A 15,449-nucleotide genomic window follows, 5' to 3' on the forward strand; every position below is an offset into this window, starting at 1 on the left:
GAACTGATACCCTATCAACTAAAGTCGTATTTTTAAAATCAAATGCGACTTTAGGGTTCTACAGAATTATGGATTATTTTATTTTATTTTTTGTTAATTGACCTGAATAAACCCTTTCTTTAATTATTTTATTGGTATTTATAATAGTCAATTATATAATAAAGTATCTATTATACTTGCAAAATATTTTTTATTGGAAGACATAGGGACTAATTAATAAAATGATTTTATTTAAAGTTCAAACCAAACAATCCCTCAATTTATTTATCATTTAGCTAGCAATTGTTTGGCAACTCTTAAATGTATCTTTACTTCTTTTTTTCTTTTTTTTTTTCCATTAGAAATATACTATAAAATAGTGAATTTAGTACAGTTGGTTAATTAAATTCAATAGGGTGATTTTATTGAAAATTATACTACTTGGTTAATTATACAATTTCAAATTGATCATTTAGAATATGTTTATTTTGGTTTAGAAAAAAATTGGTTTGAATTTGGTATTAAAATAATATACGATGAAATAATTGTGAAAAAATATATATATATTTTTTTTCGAAAAATACATAAACTTGAATTTTTAGCTAAATAAACAAACCCTAAATTTCAAGATGTAATAATAATAATAATAATAATAATAATTAGGTCCACAACTTGCTCTCTCTCCCCTATCACAATTTCAATATTTGGTTGAGATTCTAATAATGCCTGAAAGTAAGGCAAAATTGAATTTTTAGCACACAACTTAGGGTTGAAAATTAATGCACACAAACTAAATTAAATGTTCCCAAATTTTATAACTATAAAAATTAGGTTTACAACTTATAAGTGACATTTGATATCATTCATTAACTTTTTTCATGTTTCTTTTTCTTCATGAAAATGAACACTGTAAGAAGAAATCTCTTCTTCTTCATGTTCATAATCCTAACAATTTTGATTATCCTAAAAGGTTCGGAGGCAGTAAGAAATCGAGAACGGGTAAGCCGGTTTTTGCAAAGAATCGAGCAAAGTGGGCGAAGATCCAGCAATAGTTGTAGTGATAACAATCGAGTATGTAATAATAGCGATTTTGTTTGTTGCAATAACATGTGTATCGAATTGGAATACGATGAAAATAATTGTGGTACGTGTGGAAAGAAATGCAGTCTTGGAAACACATGCTGTAAGGGGGAGTGTGTGACGCTTGACGGCGACGGGAGGCACTGTGGGGCTTGTCATAATTCGTGTGGCGGAATCGGGAATTGTACATTTGGAATGTGCGATTATGCGTCGTGAAAAAATATATATATATATGCATTAATTATGCATATATTCTTTTCCGATCAATTTTTTTATGGTGAGTAATTTTCTGATGCGAAGTCTTGAATGTTTTATATTTGTTTTGAATCGCAAATCAAATGTAAGTTTGGATTTTCTATTTTTTTTATATATGTATTAAGTTTTTTGTGAAGATCTAAATTTATATAAATAACTATTGTTTATTGATAAAGAAAGATAATTAAAAGCTCTCTTTGTTTATATATATATATATATATATATTGCATGAATTAGTTAAATTTTGTTGTAATTATTTTGATTGACAAAAAGAATTATTAGTTAAAATTGACGCATTTTATTAATATAAATATATTTTATATGTTTATAGCATTGTTATTTTGGTGGTTTATTAGCTTCAGTATTGATAGATAATCACTTCTTCTTTTTTTTTTTTTTTTCATTTGAATTTTATACATATAAATGTATATATATATTGAGTTGTTTTGAAAGTAATAAAAAGTTTTGTATTTAATTTAATTTGATTTGATTTTTTTTTAAATGTAATAGTCTGGTTTATATAAGAATATATCAATATTTTTATACAAAATATTGGGGTATCTAATAATTATTTATTTATAAACTAAAATACAAATACAAAACAAATATAAGGAAATATATCTAAACACACTTTAGGGATTTTGAGTTTGATAGTATTTTCTACTTCCCATTTTTACTATTTATCCATGGTATTTTTTATTTTTTTTCTTATATCAAGACAAATTTTATGCAATATATTAAATAAAAAATAAATTTTTATATGATACTTCAAATAAAAACCTTTATGCTTGATTCATTTTTTTTTTAAAATAATAATAATGATGATAATAATAATAATTTTAATTTTAATTTCAAACAATGAAGATTTATTTAAGACTCCCACAGCGCCATATTTTTTAAAAATATATTTTATGTTAACCCAATTTAATTCAAAAGCCCAAATAAAACTTTTTTATGGAAATAAAATATATACCGAAAAAAAAAAAAAATTGTGGTAGCTTTATTTGCACCTTTTTGCAAGACTAATAATATGATCCATAACAAAAACTAGTCGGATCAGTTTGCTATATGTATATTTTTAAATTTGATTTAATTTTTTTAATAATTATTTTAATTGTTTTTAATAAAAAAATCTACAAAATTTTATCAGAAAATTTGATATTAAAAAAAAAAAAAAAAAAAAAAAAAAAAAAAAACAAGTGTTGTCATCCATTTATGACGACTATTTTGGACCATAATCTTATTAACATACCCAAATCAAAATAACATAAGTTAGAAATTGGGCTCAAGAAAAAATAATTGGGTGGTCGGTTGGCTTATGAGAGTTATTTTGAATTTAAATTTATTTTAATGAAAATAATATAAATTTGTTTGGTTGTGATTTGAAATTGATTTTTTTGTTTAAATAAAATTTTGATATGCGTGTGTGGAAATATAAACTGGTTGTGTTTGGTTTTAGTTTGAAATTGATTTGAAATGAAATATTATACTCCGTCCGTCCCATAATTATGTATCAATTTGTTTTTTTACAGAGCTTTAAAAATATTAGTATTATATTGATATATAGTATGAATAAAATAAAAATGATTAAAATGACCTTATTAGTATTGTGATATAAATGTAATGTTATTTGTATAATATATTGGAAGTTGTAAGGGTACTTGTAATATTAGGTAGATAGTACATTTACTAAAAAAGAAAATAGATACTTTATTATGGGACAAACCAAAATGAAAAAATGAATATGTTGTTATGGGACGGATGAAGTATTTAAATTTTGGCTTATATAATATTTTTGAAAAAAAAAATTATAGTTGAATAATATTGTTTTTTATTTGAAATTAAAAAATAAATTAAATCTACCCAATATATTTTCATTAAAAACGACTTTAAGTAAGTGATACTCCCTCAGTCCCATAAATAGTCTTAATTGGGTTGGACACGAGATTTAAGAAATATTAATATTATATTGGTAGTGAATAAAAAGTATGGATAAAAATTTTTTTTTCACTTGTGAGTGTATTAGTATAAAAAGTAGTGGCAATTGTGTAATAAAAAGTACATAGGGGTAGTTTTACGATGTAAGATTATTTATGAAAATAAAACTATTGTTTTAAGATGGACAAAAATAATAAATAAAATTATTGTATTAAGACCGAGGGAGAGAGTATGTTAGTATTTGAAATAAAAAGACAAATACACACGTCCAAAATCTCACAGTGGGTTTTTGTCTTTTTGAGAGTATAACCATTATGTAGGTTGGTTTGTTTTTTAAGCTTTAAACCCTTATAACAATAAATAAAAATACTTTTTTTTTTCATAAAATATTAAATTAATGTACCACTTAAATAAAAAATAAGAAACAAATGAATAGATAAAAACTCAAAGTAAAGGATTTGTTGGATTTTGATTTGAAATTAATTTTTTATTATGAATTTTAATGTAATATTTATAAACAAAATAATATATTTTTATCCTACTAATCGAATATTGTAACTATTGCAATTTTTTATAAAAATATAATATTATTTTTCATACAAAATACAACATTAAAATCACTATGAAAAAAAAAAAAAAAAAAAAAAAAAAAAACACTCTATAAAATCACACAAGGTATTATAGGGACTTGTATTTTGACTTATAAAAAAATATACTTACTTCATCATCTATCAATTTTATTGTTTTGATCCATTTGAAATTAATCTATATTGATTTTACTATCAATCTACGTATAAAATATGACTCTCTTTGTGACCAAGTTTATGTCTTTTTTTATTTGTCTATAAATATTCACCTTTTATTTATAACAAATAATTTTTACATACTCTTTTGTTTATATCTTCAACATTATTTTTATTTATTTATAAATATACCATAGCTATTTAAATACACAAATTTTTTTAAAAAAAATTATATTACATCGTTAATTCACTCATATATTTTTCAAAGTATCACTACTTTATATTTATCAAACCCAAAATAAGTATATATATATATATATATATGTGAATGAAGAATGTACTAAAATTTTAAAGCTACACTTGGCTATTCACCTATATATTATAATCACATAAATAATAAAATTTAAGTATAAAAAATAAACAATAAAATTTATATAGAGTAAATAGAATGGTATATAAATATATGTATAAGTATTTTTTTTAAAAAAAAAAATTGGAACGAAAGTGTAATGCTCTATCCGTCCCAAAATTATAGTCTGAGTTGTAGACACAAAATTTAAGGAATATTAATATTCCTTCCGTCCAACTAGAAAGTATACATATTTCTATTTTGGGATGTCCAATTACAAAGTAAATATTTTATTAAATACCTTACTTTTTTTTTTCCACAAATACACTTACTTTACATCACATCATTACTTTTACACCAAAAAGTAAGGGCAAAAATGTCATTACACTACTTTTAACTACTCACTATAATTAAAATATTATTATTTTTTAAACAACGCGCCAAAAGTAAATGTTTACTTTGTGTGTGGACGGATGGAGTATTATATTGGTAGTAGATAAAAGATATATATAAAAGACTTTTTTACCTTTGTTAATGTATTAGTGTAAAAAACAGTAATAAATGTGTAATAATAATGAAAAAAGTAAAGATAGTTTTACAGTGATATGATTATTTATGAAAATGAGACTATTATTTTGAGATAGATAAAAATAGTAAATAAAATTATTGTATTAGTACGGAGAGAATAAAATAATGATAAAGAAAGATAAAAAAAACAATAGAAACAGAGTAGCAAAAGTAGTAAAAGTGGGGATGGGCTGACCGCTGAGGTGTTGCCAAATAAACTAAAGTAGTTTGGTGGAAAGTTTCCATTTCTAGTAAAAATCCGACATTTTTAGACAACATAGTCAACCACACAAAAGTGGAAACCCCCCAACCTATATAAAAAGTAGGGGGGCACTATTACTATCTATATTATCCAATATTAAAATTAATTTACCGAAGAAAATTATTTTATGGTGATAAAATAAATAGGCACCGACTAAGCACGAAGGTTTAACTTTTGGGGAACATATATTGTGCTCTTCCATTAGTATATTCCCCTTTCATACTCTTGTATAACATTTCTATATTGTTGATTATTTTTTAATATTAAATATGTATCTAGAATTTAAAATTTATTTTAAATACTAGTTTAAATATGATATTTTTATTAAAAAATAATAATACTTCCTCCGTCTCAATATAATAGTCTTGTTTATCATTTTTGTCCGTTTTAAACAATAGTCTTATTTTCATAAATAATCAAATCACCATAAAACTACTCTTATTTTTCATTTTTATTATACAATTGCCACTGTTTTTTACACTATTACACTTACAAGGACAAAAAAGCCTTTTATCCATACTTTTTATCAACTACTAATATAATATCAATATTTTTTAAATTTCGTGTCCAACCTAATTAAGACTATATTCATAGAACGAAGTATTATTTTATCAGTCAAAATTATATTAATATTATTTTGTTGTATGTTAAACTAAGATAAGTCTATTTATAATAAAATATTTTATGTACTCATAAATTATTATTTATATATAATAAATAATTATTATTTTGTCATTTTCATATAGGATAAAATTGAGTACAATGCTAGCATTACATATATAAGTACAATAAAAACTAAATAACAATCAAATGTAAATAAAACAATAACTTTACTATTAAGCCTTATCTTAATTTTTGTCATTATTTAATTAGTTATTAATATATATATATATATATATATAAATATATTAGTTTTCAAATTTTAATTTTAATAAATTGGATATCGTATCGGCAGGCACGACTAAAGAAATTTCAAATCTAGTTTTTAAGGTTCAAATAAGATTTTTTTTTTTATTGATTTCGGATCAAATTTTTGGACAACATCTATTTTTGTCAACTATATACATATATAACACATAATTTAAACCCATCACATATTATAATTAAGTATATTAATAAAATACATCGATATATTTATATAATTATGTATGACTGTGTGTTTGTTTGTGGATTTTTAATCAGATTTTTATTATTCATTATTTAAAAAATAAAATTAAATCAAATACATATTATTTTATTTTTGAATTGTCTAAAAAATCGATTTAATATCAAAATATTATATTAACATGTATTCATATCAAATTTGTTTTTTATTATTAAAAATCTCAAACCCATAAACAAACATAAATTTGTTATTCAAATTCTTAAACAGTAATACCCACAGGCAAACACAATCAGGCGCCCTTAATTATGCATTTACTAATTGTGGTATGATGATATATATTTGGAAAGTAAGATATAATATTATTCAATTTTATTAAAATTTTGTAAAAATAAAATAAATATATGACTGTTGTTTCTTTTCTTTTGCTTTAATTATTATTATTATATTAAACACACTGTTCTATTAAATTTAATGTTACACGAAAAAAACATTATATTTTTATAGTGAATAACAAAACTGTATGATTAAAAATATATATAAGATATAAAGATTCGTGTTAAATAATATAAAAAATAATATTTAATCTTCAATGTTAACTTTTGTAAAATATATATTAAAAGAATGCGTTAAAAAATAATAATAATAATTGTGTAACAATAGTTTATGTATTGTAAAATTTTGGATAAAAACAAATATAATCTAACAAAAATAAATTGCTAGAAACATAAGGTGTTTTATTAAATAATAGTACACAAAAATATTATTATTTTCTTATAATGAATTGAGATTAGAAAAAAATTATTTTAATTTTGAGTAACCAAGTAAAAATAAAAGTAAGTTTCTTTTCAAGTTGGATTAAATTGATTTGGATGTTTGGATTTTTATTAAAATATCAGTGAAAGAAAAAATTTATTTTTTAAAAATAATATACTCCTCTTCAAAATACTCCTAATACAATTATCAAATTAAAAAATAGCAATAGGACAAAAATAAAAAATAACTATTTTTTACAAAACAAAAATACATATGATCTAATAAAAATAATATACTTACATTACAAAATACCACATAAAATCAATAATCCTAAAATTTACAATCCAAAACCCAAACTCAAAACAATAACTTTAACCTTTTCAAGATTTCAAAACCCTAAGATTCGGAGGCAAAGCAGCCGAGTCGAGCTCAAACAAAATTTTTTCGCCATTTTTCTTCATAGATTGTACCTTATGTGAGAACTTCAACTTATCCTTAACTCCGATCACTTCAAAATCCTCCGATTTTCGCCGTCCGAAAACCGTCGACGAAAACCCACTCTCCGGTTCCAAAAACGCTACCGAAACGCCCTCGTTCTCGTCGAACTCGGACACAATCTCGACAATCTCAAGATCGATTCTGCGCCAATTCGGGTCCTTCGACCGCCGGATGTCCCAATTCTTAAACACGGCCCAAGTCTCGCCTTTCCTCGGATATATCTTATAGTCGTCTCCCGACAAATAGTCCTTTCGCCAACTCACAATGTGTGAGAAAACGGCGTGATCATAAAGGGTATCGGATGCCCCGAATGTGAAATCCCCGCACGTCAGCGAGAGGCCGCGTTGAAGCCACTCGGCTTCGACGGGATTTTTGACGTAGGGATCGAGCCACGTAACGTCAACTTTGAAATTGTCGGATACAACGTGATTGATCAATGCATAATATCGAGGCATTGTATCAATAGTGTCATAAACCGCCCAAATGTCCCTCCGTCGGAGACGCTCCTTCGACCTAAATTTATCGAAATCGGTGATCTCCGGCGCCGGACTTTTTATTCCGGCGCCGGCGGCCGTAGAAGTCACCGGAACCGCAGCCTTTCTTCCTCGTTTAGTTTTAACCGCCCTTCCTTCAACTCCGGCGACTTTCTTTGCACCGGCCGGCGGCTCCTCGGCCGGAATATTCTTCCGTTTCCTCCCCCTCTTTGGTTTCTCCGGCGGCGCGGAATTTGTAGAAAAGAAAACCTTCGATACCTTCGTAGGATTGTTTAAAAGCGTCGGAAATCGGATATTCCGGCGCCGGCTGTCGTACGATCGCCGTTTGTCGTCATCTGTTAACACCGCCGCCGCCTCGCGGATTAATTGGAAGGCGTCGGCGGCGCCGGGGCACGTGTTCTTGTCGGGATGGAGGCTTAGGGCGAGCTTGTTGTACTGTTTCTTGACGGCGGCCTTGTCGGCGGTCGGATCGACGCCGAGAATTTTGTACCAGTTTTTGTCGCCGGCGGAGGCGGCGGCGACGGTGGCGGCGACGGATTCCATGGCTGCGATCTTGACTTGGCAAAGCAAAATCATTTGAGCGATGTTTGGCAAATTAGGATAGAGATTTTTTGCCCTAATTGAAAATTTTAGGGCTTCTTGAAAATCGTTTTTGTTTATGTAATTTAGGGCTAAATCTTTCACTCGATTGGCTTCTTCCATTGAAATTTTTTGGAGAGACGATGGGAATGAACGAAGGAATGAAATTAAATCAGAAAATTAGGGTTTCGATCTTTGGGGGTTTTGGGGAGAGACGATGAGAACGAATGAAGGAATGAAGATAAAACAGATAATAAGGGTTTCCATCTTTGAGGGGTTTAAATTATTATCGTATTTTAGGGTATTGTTTGTTAAGATTTTATTGTATAAAATATTAATTGTTTAACGGTATTATTTGGTAGGATTATTTATAAAATATTTATTATTTATGGTATATACATTATATATTTGCCAAATCTAACTTTGACATACATATGGTTATTTATTTATTTATGGTAGTTTCCCTCTTAAATATAAATTTATATATTATTTATTTATGGTATGTGTTTAGATAGGATTTCCGATTTGGCTTTTATATTAATTTTTTTTGTTTAAAAAATGTTATCTATATATTTTTTAAATAAAATATACAGTTTTATTATCACGAAATATTTGAAAAAAAAAAAAGAAAAATAGAGATTAAATTTAAACCATATAATAAAAAAAAAAAATCAAGATTTTGTGTTTACACAAATTCAAAACATTTATACCAAATATATATGATATTTATCTACAATTTAAAATCTCTCTCTATATATATTCTTGTAATAAAAAATACATTCAATCATTATTTTTAAATAGAAAAAAAACGACTAAACCCAAACATTAAAAAATAATTAAAGCAAAATTTTTATTTGGTAATATGTTATTTTCACAGATTTATTTATTTAGTTTCCCTAATATATCTTAACAAAATTAGAATAAAATCCGGTTATAATCTTGTTATGCACAAAAAAATAATAAAAATAATGGTAGCAAGATTTAAAGGAAGTTAGGACACGAACTCGGGTGGAAAAAGAGAAAATATGCACTCAGGTCGGTTGATCCGCGGTCGGTTGATCCGGTCGGTTGGTCCGCAGTCGGATAAGAAGGTCGGAAGGTCCGCGGTCGGACAGACAGGTCGAAAGGTCCGCGGTCTGACAGACAGGTTGGTTGGTCATTGGTCCGATAAGCAGGTCAGAAAGTCCGTGGTACAGTCGGGTAGGCAGGTCGGAAAGTCTGTGGTCGGATAGGCAGGTCGGAAGGTCCGCAATCGGATAGGCATGTCGGAAAGTCCGTGGTCGGATAGGCAAGTCGGATGGTCTGCAGTCGGATCAGATGGTTTGAAGTCGGTTGGTTCACAGTCGGTTGGTCCGCCATGGGTTGAGTCGGCCAATACGGAGTTTGGACCAAGCGAAGAAGGTCTGTTAATTAGTCGTCCAATTAAGTGAACAGTAGTTTAGTCGCTTGGTTGGGGCGACCATTGAATCGTCTGAAAAGACTAGATGGTGGTTGCTTGATGGGGCGACCAATGAGTCGTTTGGTCTAGCGACCAGTTAGTCTCTCATTGGTCGGTTGGATTATGCGGTTGGCGATACGGTTGCCGTAACCGACCAAATAACGTTTCAAAACGTTTCGTTGTGGGCGGTTGATGGCGGTTGCTGGCGACGGTTCTGAAACATCTCTTCTGACTAATATTTAAGGATTGGGGTCAGAGTATCTTCAATCAATTGTCAAATTCAAAAGAATTGCATTTGGGATCACCATTTTATTTTTCTATTTTATTTATGTATAGTACAATGTTGTTTAGAGATTTTGTAATCTCAAGCACTAATTATATCAAATTCGAAAATAATTTTCTATTTTCAAATTTTACTTTTTATAGTTGAAAAATTGCATCAACAAATCTAATATACAATTTCGTTACAAAACAAACTTTAGGTTACATTTTATCCACACGAATTTATGATTAATTTTTGCGCAAAGGTAAATTAGACTTCATCCTACTTTTTAGAATAATAATAAAAAGAAGTAGTATCTCATTATATATAAATACATTAATTATGTATATACAATTTTTTTTGTCTATATTTTATTAAATTTATGTATTTACAAATAAAATAATTAATACTATATAAGAGAATTAACAATTTAATTGCTTTAAATTTATAAATTTTAAACCATAACTTTAAAAAATAAGTATTAAGTAATGCAACAACAAAAATAATTCAATAAACAAAAGAATAGATTTAAAAGATTAAATTGGAAATAATAATAATAATAATAATAATAATCTCTAAAAAAATTTAAAATTAACTTTTCCACTCAATAAGCTCTTTGAAACAATTAATTTACCAAATAATGTAATTGTATTTAACTATTTAATAAGATAACAATTGTTCAATAAATTGTTTATCGACCACCTAGTGCCCGATATTAATATAAAATATATTATTTTTATATACTCACTCTATATAAAAATGTATATCATTGATCGGACATGAATTTTTTTAAAATAATAGATAAAAATATGAATATTTTATTAAAAAAATTAAAAATAAAAAAATGACATTTTTTCACTATATAAAAATGAAAATTAATTTAAATGACAAAACCGGGAAATGAATAATAAATTTGAGCGAGGAAGCAAAATAATTTTCTGATTCAGCACCAATGCCACTTCCAACGTAACTAAGTTATACATTTACACACTATAGCTTAGGACTTCAATGTTTGCGGCGGCCGGCAACTGCGTGTCCAAACACAGACACGGCAACCCATCCTTATTATTATTATTATTATTATTTCCTCTCATTTTGAAGTTTATTTTATTTGGCTTGTCTTGAATACAAAATTAGCGATATAAAAAGCTACATAAAATTTAATGCTAATCACACACTTTATTTTATCCACATGAGTTCCAATAACCACTATAATTAATTAATTAAAAAGAAAAACACTGCATGACATTTTGACTAGGGGTATTGTAGTAATTTCCACCAAGACCAATATTCCTTCCCCTGCCCCTTTAAATAGCCTTTCATCCATACCTTATTGCGTCATACATTTACTGCTTACAAAATTTAATTTAAATAAAATAATAAAATAAATAAAAAAAAGGGGAAAATCATATATGGAGAATGAAGGGCGACTGGGTAGCGGCGGCTCGGCGCAAGCCGAGCCACAGAGGTCGCGCTGGGCGCCGAAGCCGGAGCAAATCCTGATCCTGGAGTCCATATTCAACGGTGGGATGGTGAATCCGCCCAAGGAAGAGACGGTCAGGATTCGCCGGCTGCTCGAGAAGTTCGGCGCCGTCGCCGACGCCAACGTCTTCTACTGGTTCCAGAACCGCCGCTCCCGGCTGCGCCGCCGCCAGCGGCAAATGCAGGCGGCCGCCGGAGAGCGATGGGAATCTCAGCTGCCGGCGGCCCCCGGAATAGCTATGTATGACTGCTGTATGGCGGCGGGAGGCGGCGGATATTCGATTGCCGATCTTGACGGCTTGGCTTACGCTGCGGGCTCGGGCTTGGATCCGGGCTCGTCGTCGTCGTTTTCTTTCGGGCCCGGAACGGCGGCGGATCATGCTTCCGGAGAAGTTTTGTCGTTTTCCGGCAATCCGCCGGCGGTGCAAGAATTTGATCAGAGTTTGCATTTTGGGAACTCGGAAGGTTCCCATTTGTATGATTTTCACTCTGGTAAATATTCATTGCTCATTTTTAAAAGTTTATACACTTTTTTATTAATTAATGTTATTATTATTTTAATTATTTACATGAAAATATTTAATATTTAAAAATACAGTTTGCACCATATTAACTTCTCTATATAATAAAAACATCTTCTTCTTTTTTTTTAATGTAAATATCACATTTAATATTTATTAATAATACAACAAATATTTATTTATTTTTATTATTTGGAAATCAATTCAAATTTATAAAATACTTTCAACATGTTTATATAAAGTAAACAAATTAAACCCATCTTTAATTAATTTAAACAATCATATTGGCGAGGAAGGTTTAGGGTTTAGATGTCTACCGATTTTTTAGGGTTTCAACTCCGACTGAGTTATTTTACATAAACTCTATTCCTTTTTATCGCTAATACAATAGAATAGAATGATAATTTTTTTAATCCAATATATTTGTTTTTTAATACAAATAGAATGATAATTTATGTTTTTTTTAATGGCTAATATATTTGTTTTTTAATCACATTCTTTTTAATATTATGTAAATCATAGAGTTTATGATATTAATTAATTATTTAAATTCAAAAATTTACTATTCAAATTAAAACACAGGACCAAAACTCCGAAATAAACACACCCATAATAATTAAAAAAATTAAATAAATACATTGAAAATTGAAATACTAAAATGACAAAATAAACATATTTAGAGCAGTAGTGTATGTTATTTATTTTTTTAAAATATCACAATTTAACAACTATTTATAAAAAAATAGAAAGTATAAATTCAAAACCAAACACATATATAATTTACCTGTATATGTATATATATATATATGTGTGTGTCTATAATACAGATATATATATACTGTATACATGATAGTATGATATTTGGTTGTGTTGGATCAGAGATGGCGATAACAGTGTTCATCAATGGCATAGCGACAGAGGTGGGGCCGGGAGCACTAGACCTGAGAAGCATGTTTGGGGGTGATTTCATGCTCTATCATTCGTCTGGACTACCTATTGAGGTCAATGAGTTTGGACTCTTGGTCCAGGCCTTGCGCCACGGTGAAAGCTATTTTCTGGTAATTAATATTCTATATATAATAATAATAATATAATTTATTATTATTAGATATATTATTATTATTAGACCACAAAATTTATTTAACATGAAATAACCCTACAATTTTTGTTCATATGATAAATTCTTCGGGTTTGTTTGTTCGGGAGAATTTAGTTTTGGCTTTACTATTTTAACTTTTACTAAAAAGATATTAAATTAAATATCTATATTTTATTTATATATTATACTCCAATTGTTCCAATTTTAAGTATCATTTTATTATTATTTTTTTTATCTCACTTCAAAGTACCAATTATATATATATATATTTAAAAAAAATTATGTACTAATATCGATACTTTTAACTTTTACTTAAATTACAAGCATATCATTACGCATAAAATTATTTTATACATAAAGTAATGTGTAAAAATATTAAAGACTCTTGCACACTTATATTAACTAATAAAATATTATTATTTTTTAATCTATTACAAAAACCCCAAAAGATCGTTTGATTTGGAACGAAGAGAGTATTAAATTTGATTTTACATTCAAAATATTATATCAAATAATTATTTTAATTTTAAATTGTATTACTGCCTCCGTCCCTTAAGAATCTATCTATTTTTTCATTTTGGTCCGTTCCAAAGTATCTATTTCCTTTTTTTTTTTTTTTTTAGCAATTGTACCATCTAACTAATATTACAAATATCCTTCCAATTTACAATATATTACACAAATGTCATTACCTTTATATCATCCAATACTAGTAGGCGTAATTTAGTCTTTTTACCTTTATTTCTACTTTATCTCAATATAATACAAATATTTCTAAAACTTCGTACAAAAAGCAAATTGATATATAGATATGATACGGATGGAGTATTTAAAACCAAGATTTAAAATCAAAACTTCACAAACAAACACTCCCTTTATCATTGGATTATCATAAATAATGTCGAAATTTCTATATATATATACATATACATATTTATATATAAAGATTAAATATTATTTAGCTAATTTTTAAGATAGTGATCTCAAATGGATTATATTAATACAAATGTCAAATACCAGTGGTACGGGGTGAACTTGTGATCGTGATATTATGGGTTCAAACTTCCGATGTATTTAGGTCCATATGTCATACATAGTTCACCTAGTGTGACTTGTCTTGTCGTTTTACATGATTTTAGATTCGATCGAAAATTTACTCAAAGCGCACATGACGAATAACGGCTTGCGAGTTTTCACGTTATAAAAAAATGTCAAATTCTGTACTAAATTTTATATACATATTTTAAAATTTTCAAATAAGTTATTTATTGTTTATTTATTTATTTTTGTGTGATTCAACAGTGGAAATGTATTATTGTGCAGGTCCCAAAGAATTGCTGAGTTTGTTACTTAGGAGCGAGCATGTCCCCATGCACGAGTTTCTATTTTTAAATTAATTGTCTAAATTAGTTGCAAGGAAAATTGACTTTGTCTAAATTAATATATATATATATATATATATATTATCTTATTGCCTCATGAAAATTTATTTTCTTCTCTTCGTATGCTTTTTTTTTTTTTTTTTTAATGTAATTTTTATTTTCGTTCGTTCAACATTGTTTATCATTCCTTTTTTTCTTTAAAAATTGATTATATATTTTAATTATATTTTAAATTTTATAATTAATATTTTTATTATTTAAATTTTATAATAAATATTTTTATTATAATTAAATTAATTAGTTAGTTTAATATTAATTATTAATTATATTTTATCTGTATAAAGTAAAGTGTAGACACTACAAGAAAAAATCATTTTTGTAACAAAACTTTTTTGTCTCTAAATCTACTTTTTTCGTTACTAATGACATTAGAGACGGAATTAGGAATGAAATTACGTTAGCTACGTAAACTTTAGGGACAGAATTCTGTTACAAATAGATTATTTTTTTGTAGTGAGACATAAAAGATGAGACAAAAAAAAATAATACTATCTCCATCCACTTACAATGTTTACATTTACTTTTGGCGCAGTGTTTAAGAAATAATAATATTTTAATTATAGTGAGTAGTTAAAAATAGTGTAATGACATTTTTGCCCTTAC

General features: G+C 27.4%; 1 protein-coding gene across 1 annotated transcript; it reads left to right on the forward strand.

Annotated features, from left to right (window-relative positions):
- Window positions 1–11,606: 11,606 nt before the first annotated feature.
- Window positions 11,607–14,892, forward strand: LOC127265502 (WUSCHEL-related homeobox 11-like). The gene is made up of 3 exons (XM_051295320.1): window positions 11,607–12,276; window positions 13,185–13,363; window positions 14,728–14,892. The coding sequence occupies exons 1-3, from the start codon at window positions 11,715–11,717 to the stop codon at window positions 14,743–14,745; spliced, it is 759 nt and encodes a 252-aa protein (XP_051151277.1). The 5' UTR covers window positions 11,607–11,714; the 3' UTR covers window positions 14,746–14,892.
- The last annotated feature ends 557 nt before the right edge of the window (window positions 14,893–15,449 follow it).

Source organism: Andrographis paniculata, unplaced genomic scaffold, assembly GCF_009805555.1.
Source record: "Andrographis paniculata isolate CXL003 unplaced genomic scaffold, ASM980555v1 Contig17END, whole genome shotgun sequence".
Lineage (NCBI taxonomy): Eukaryota > Viridiplantae > Streptophyta > Magnoliopsida > Lamiales > Acanthaceae > Andrographis > Andrographis paniculata.

Coding starts and splice junctions, on each gene's coding strand:
- LOC127265502 (XM_051295320.1), top strand. CDS start 11,715: ATGGAGAATGAAGGGCGACTGGGTAGCGGCGGCTCGGCGCAAGCCGAG. Junction 12,277..13,184: donor TTTGTATGATTTTCACTCTG/GTAAATATTCAT, acceptor GTGTTGGATCAG/AGATGGCGATAACAGTGTTC.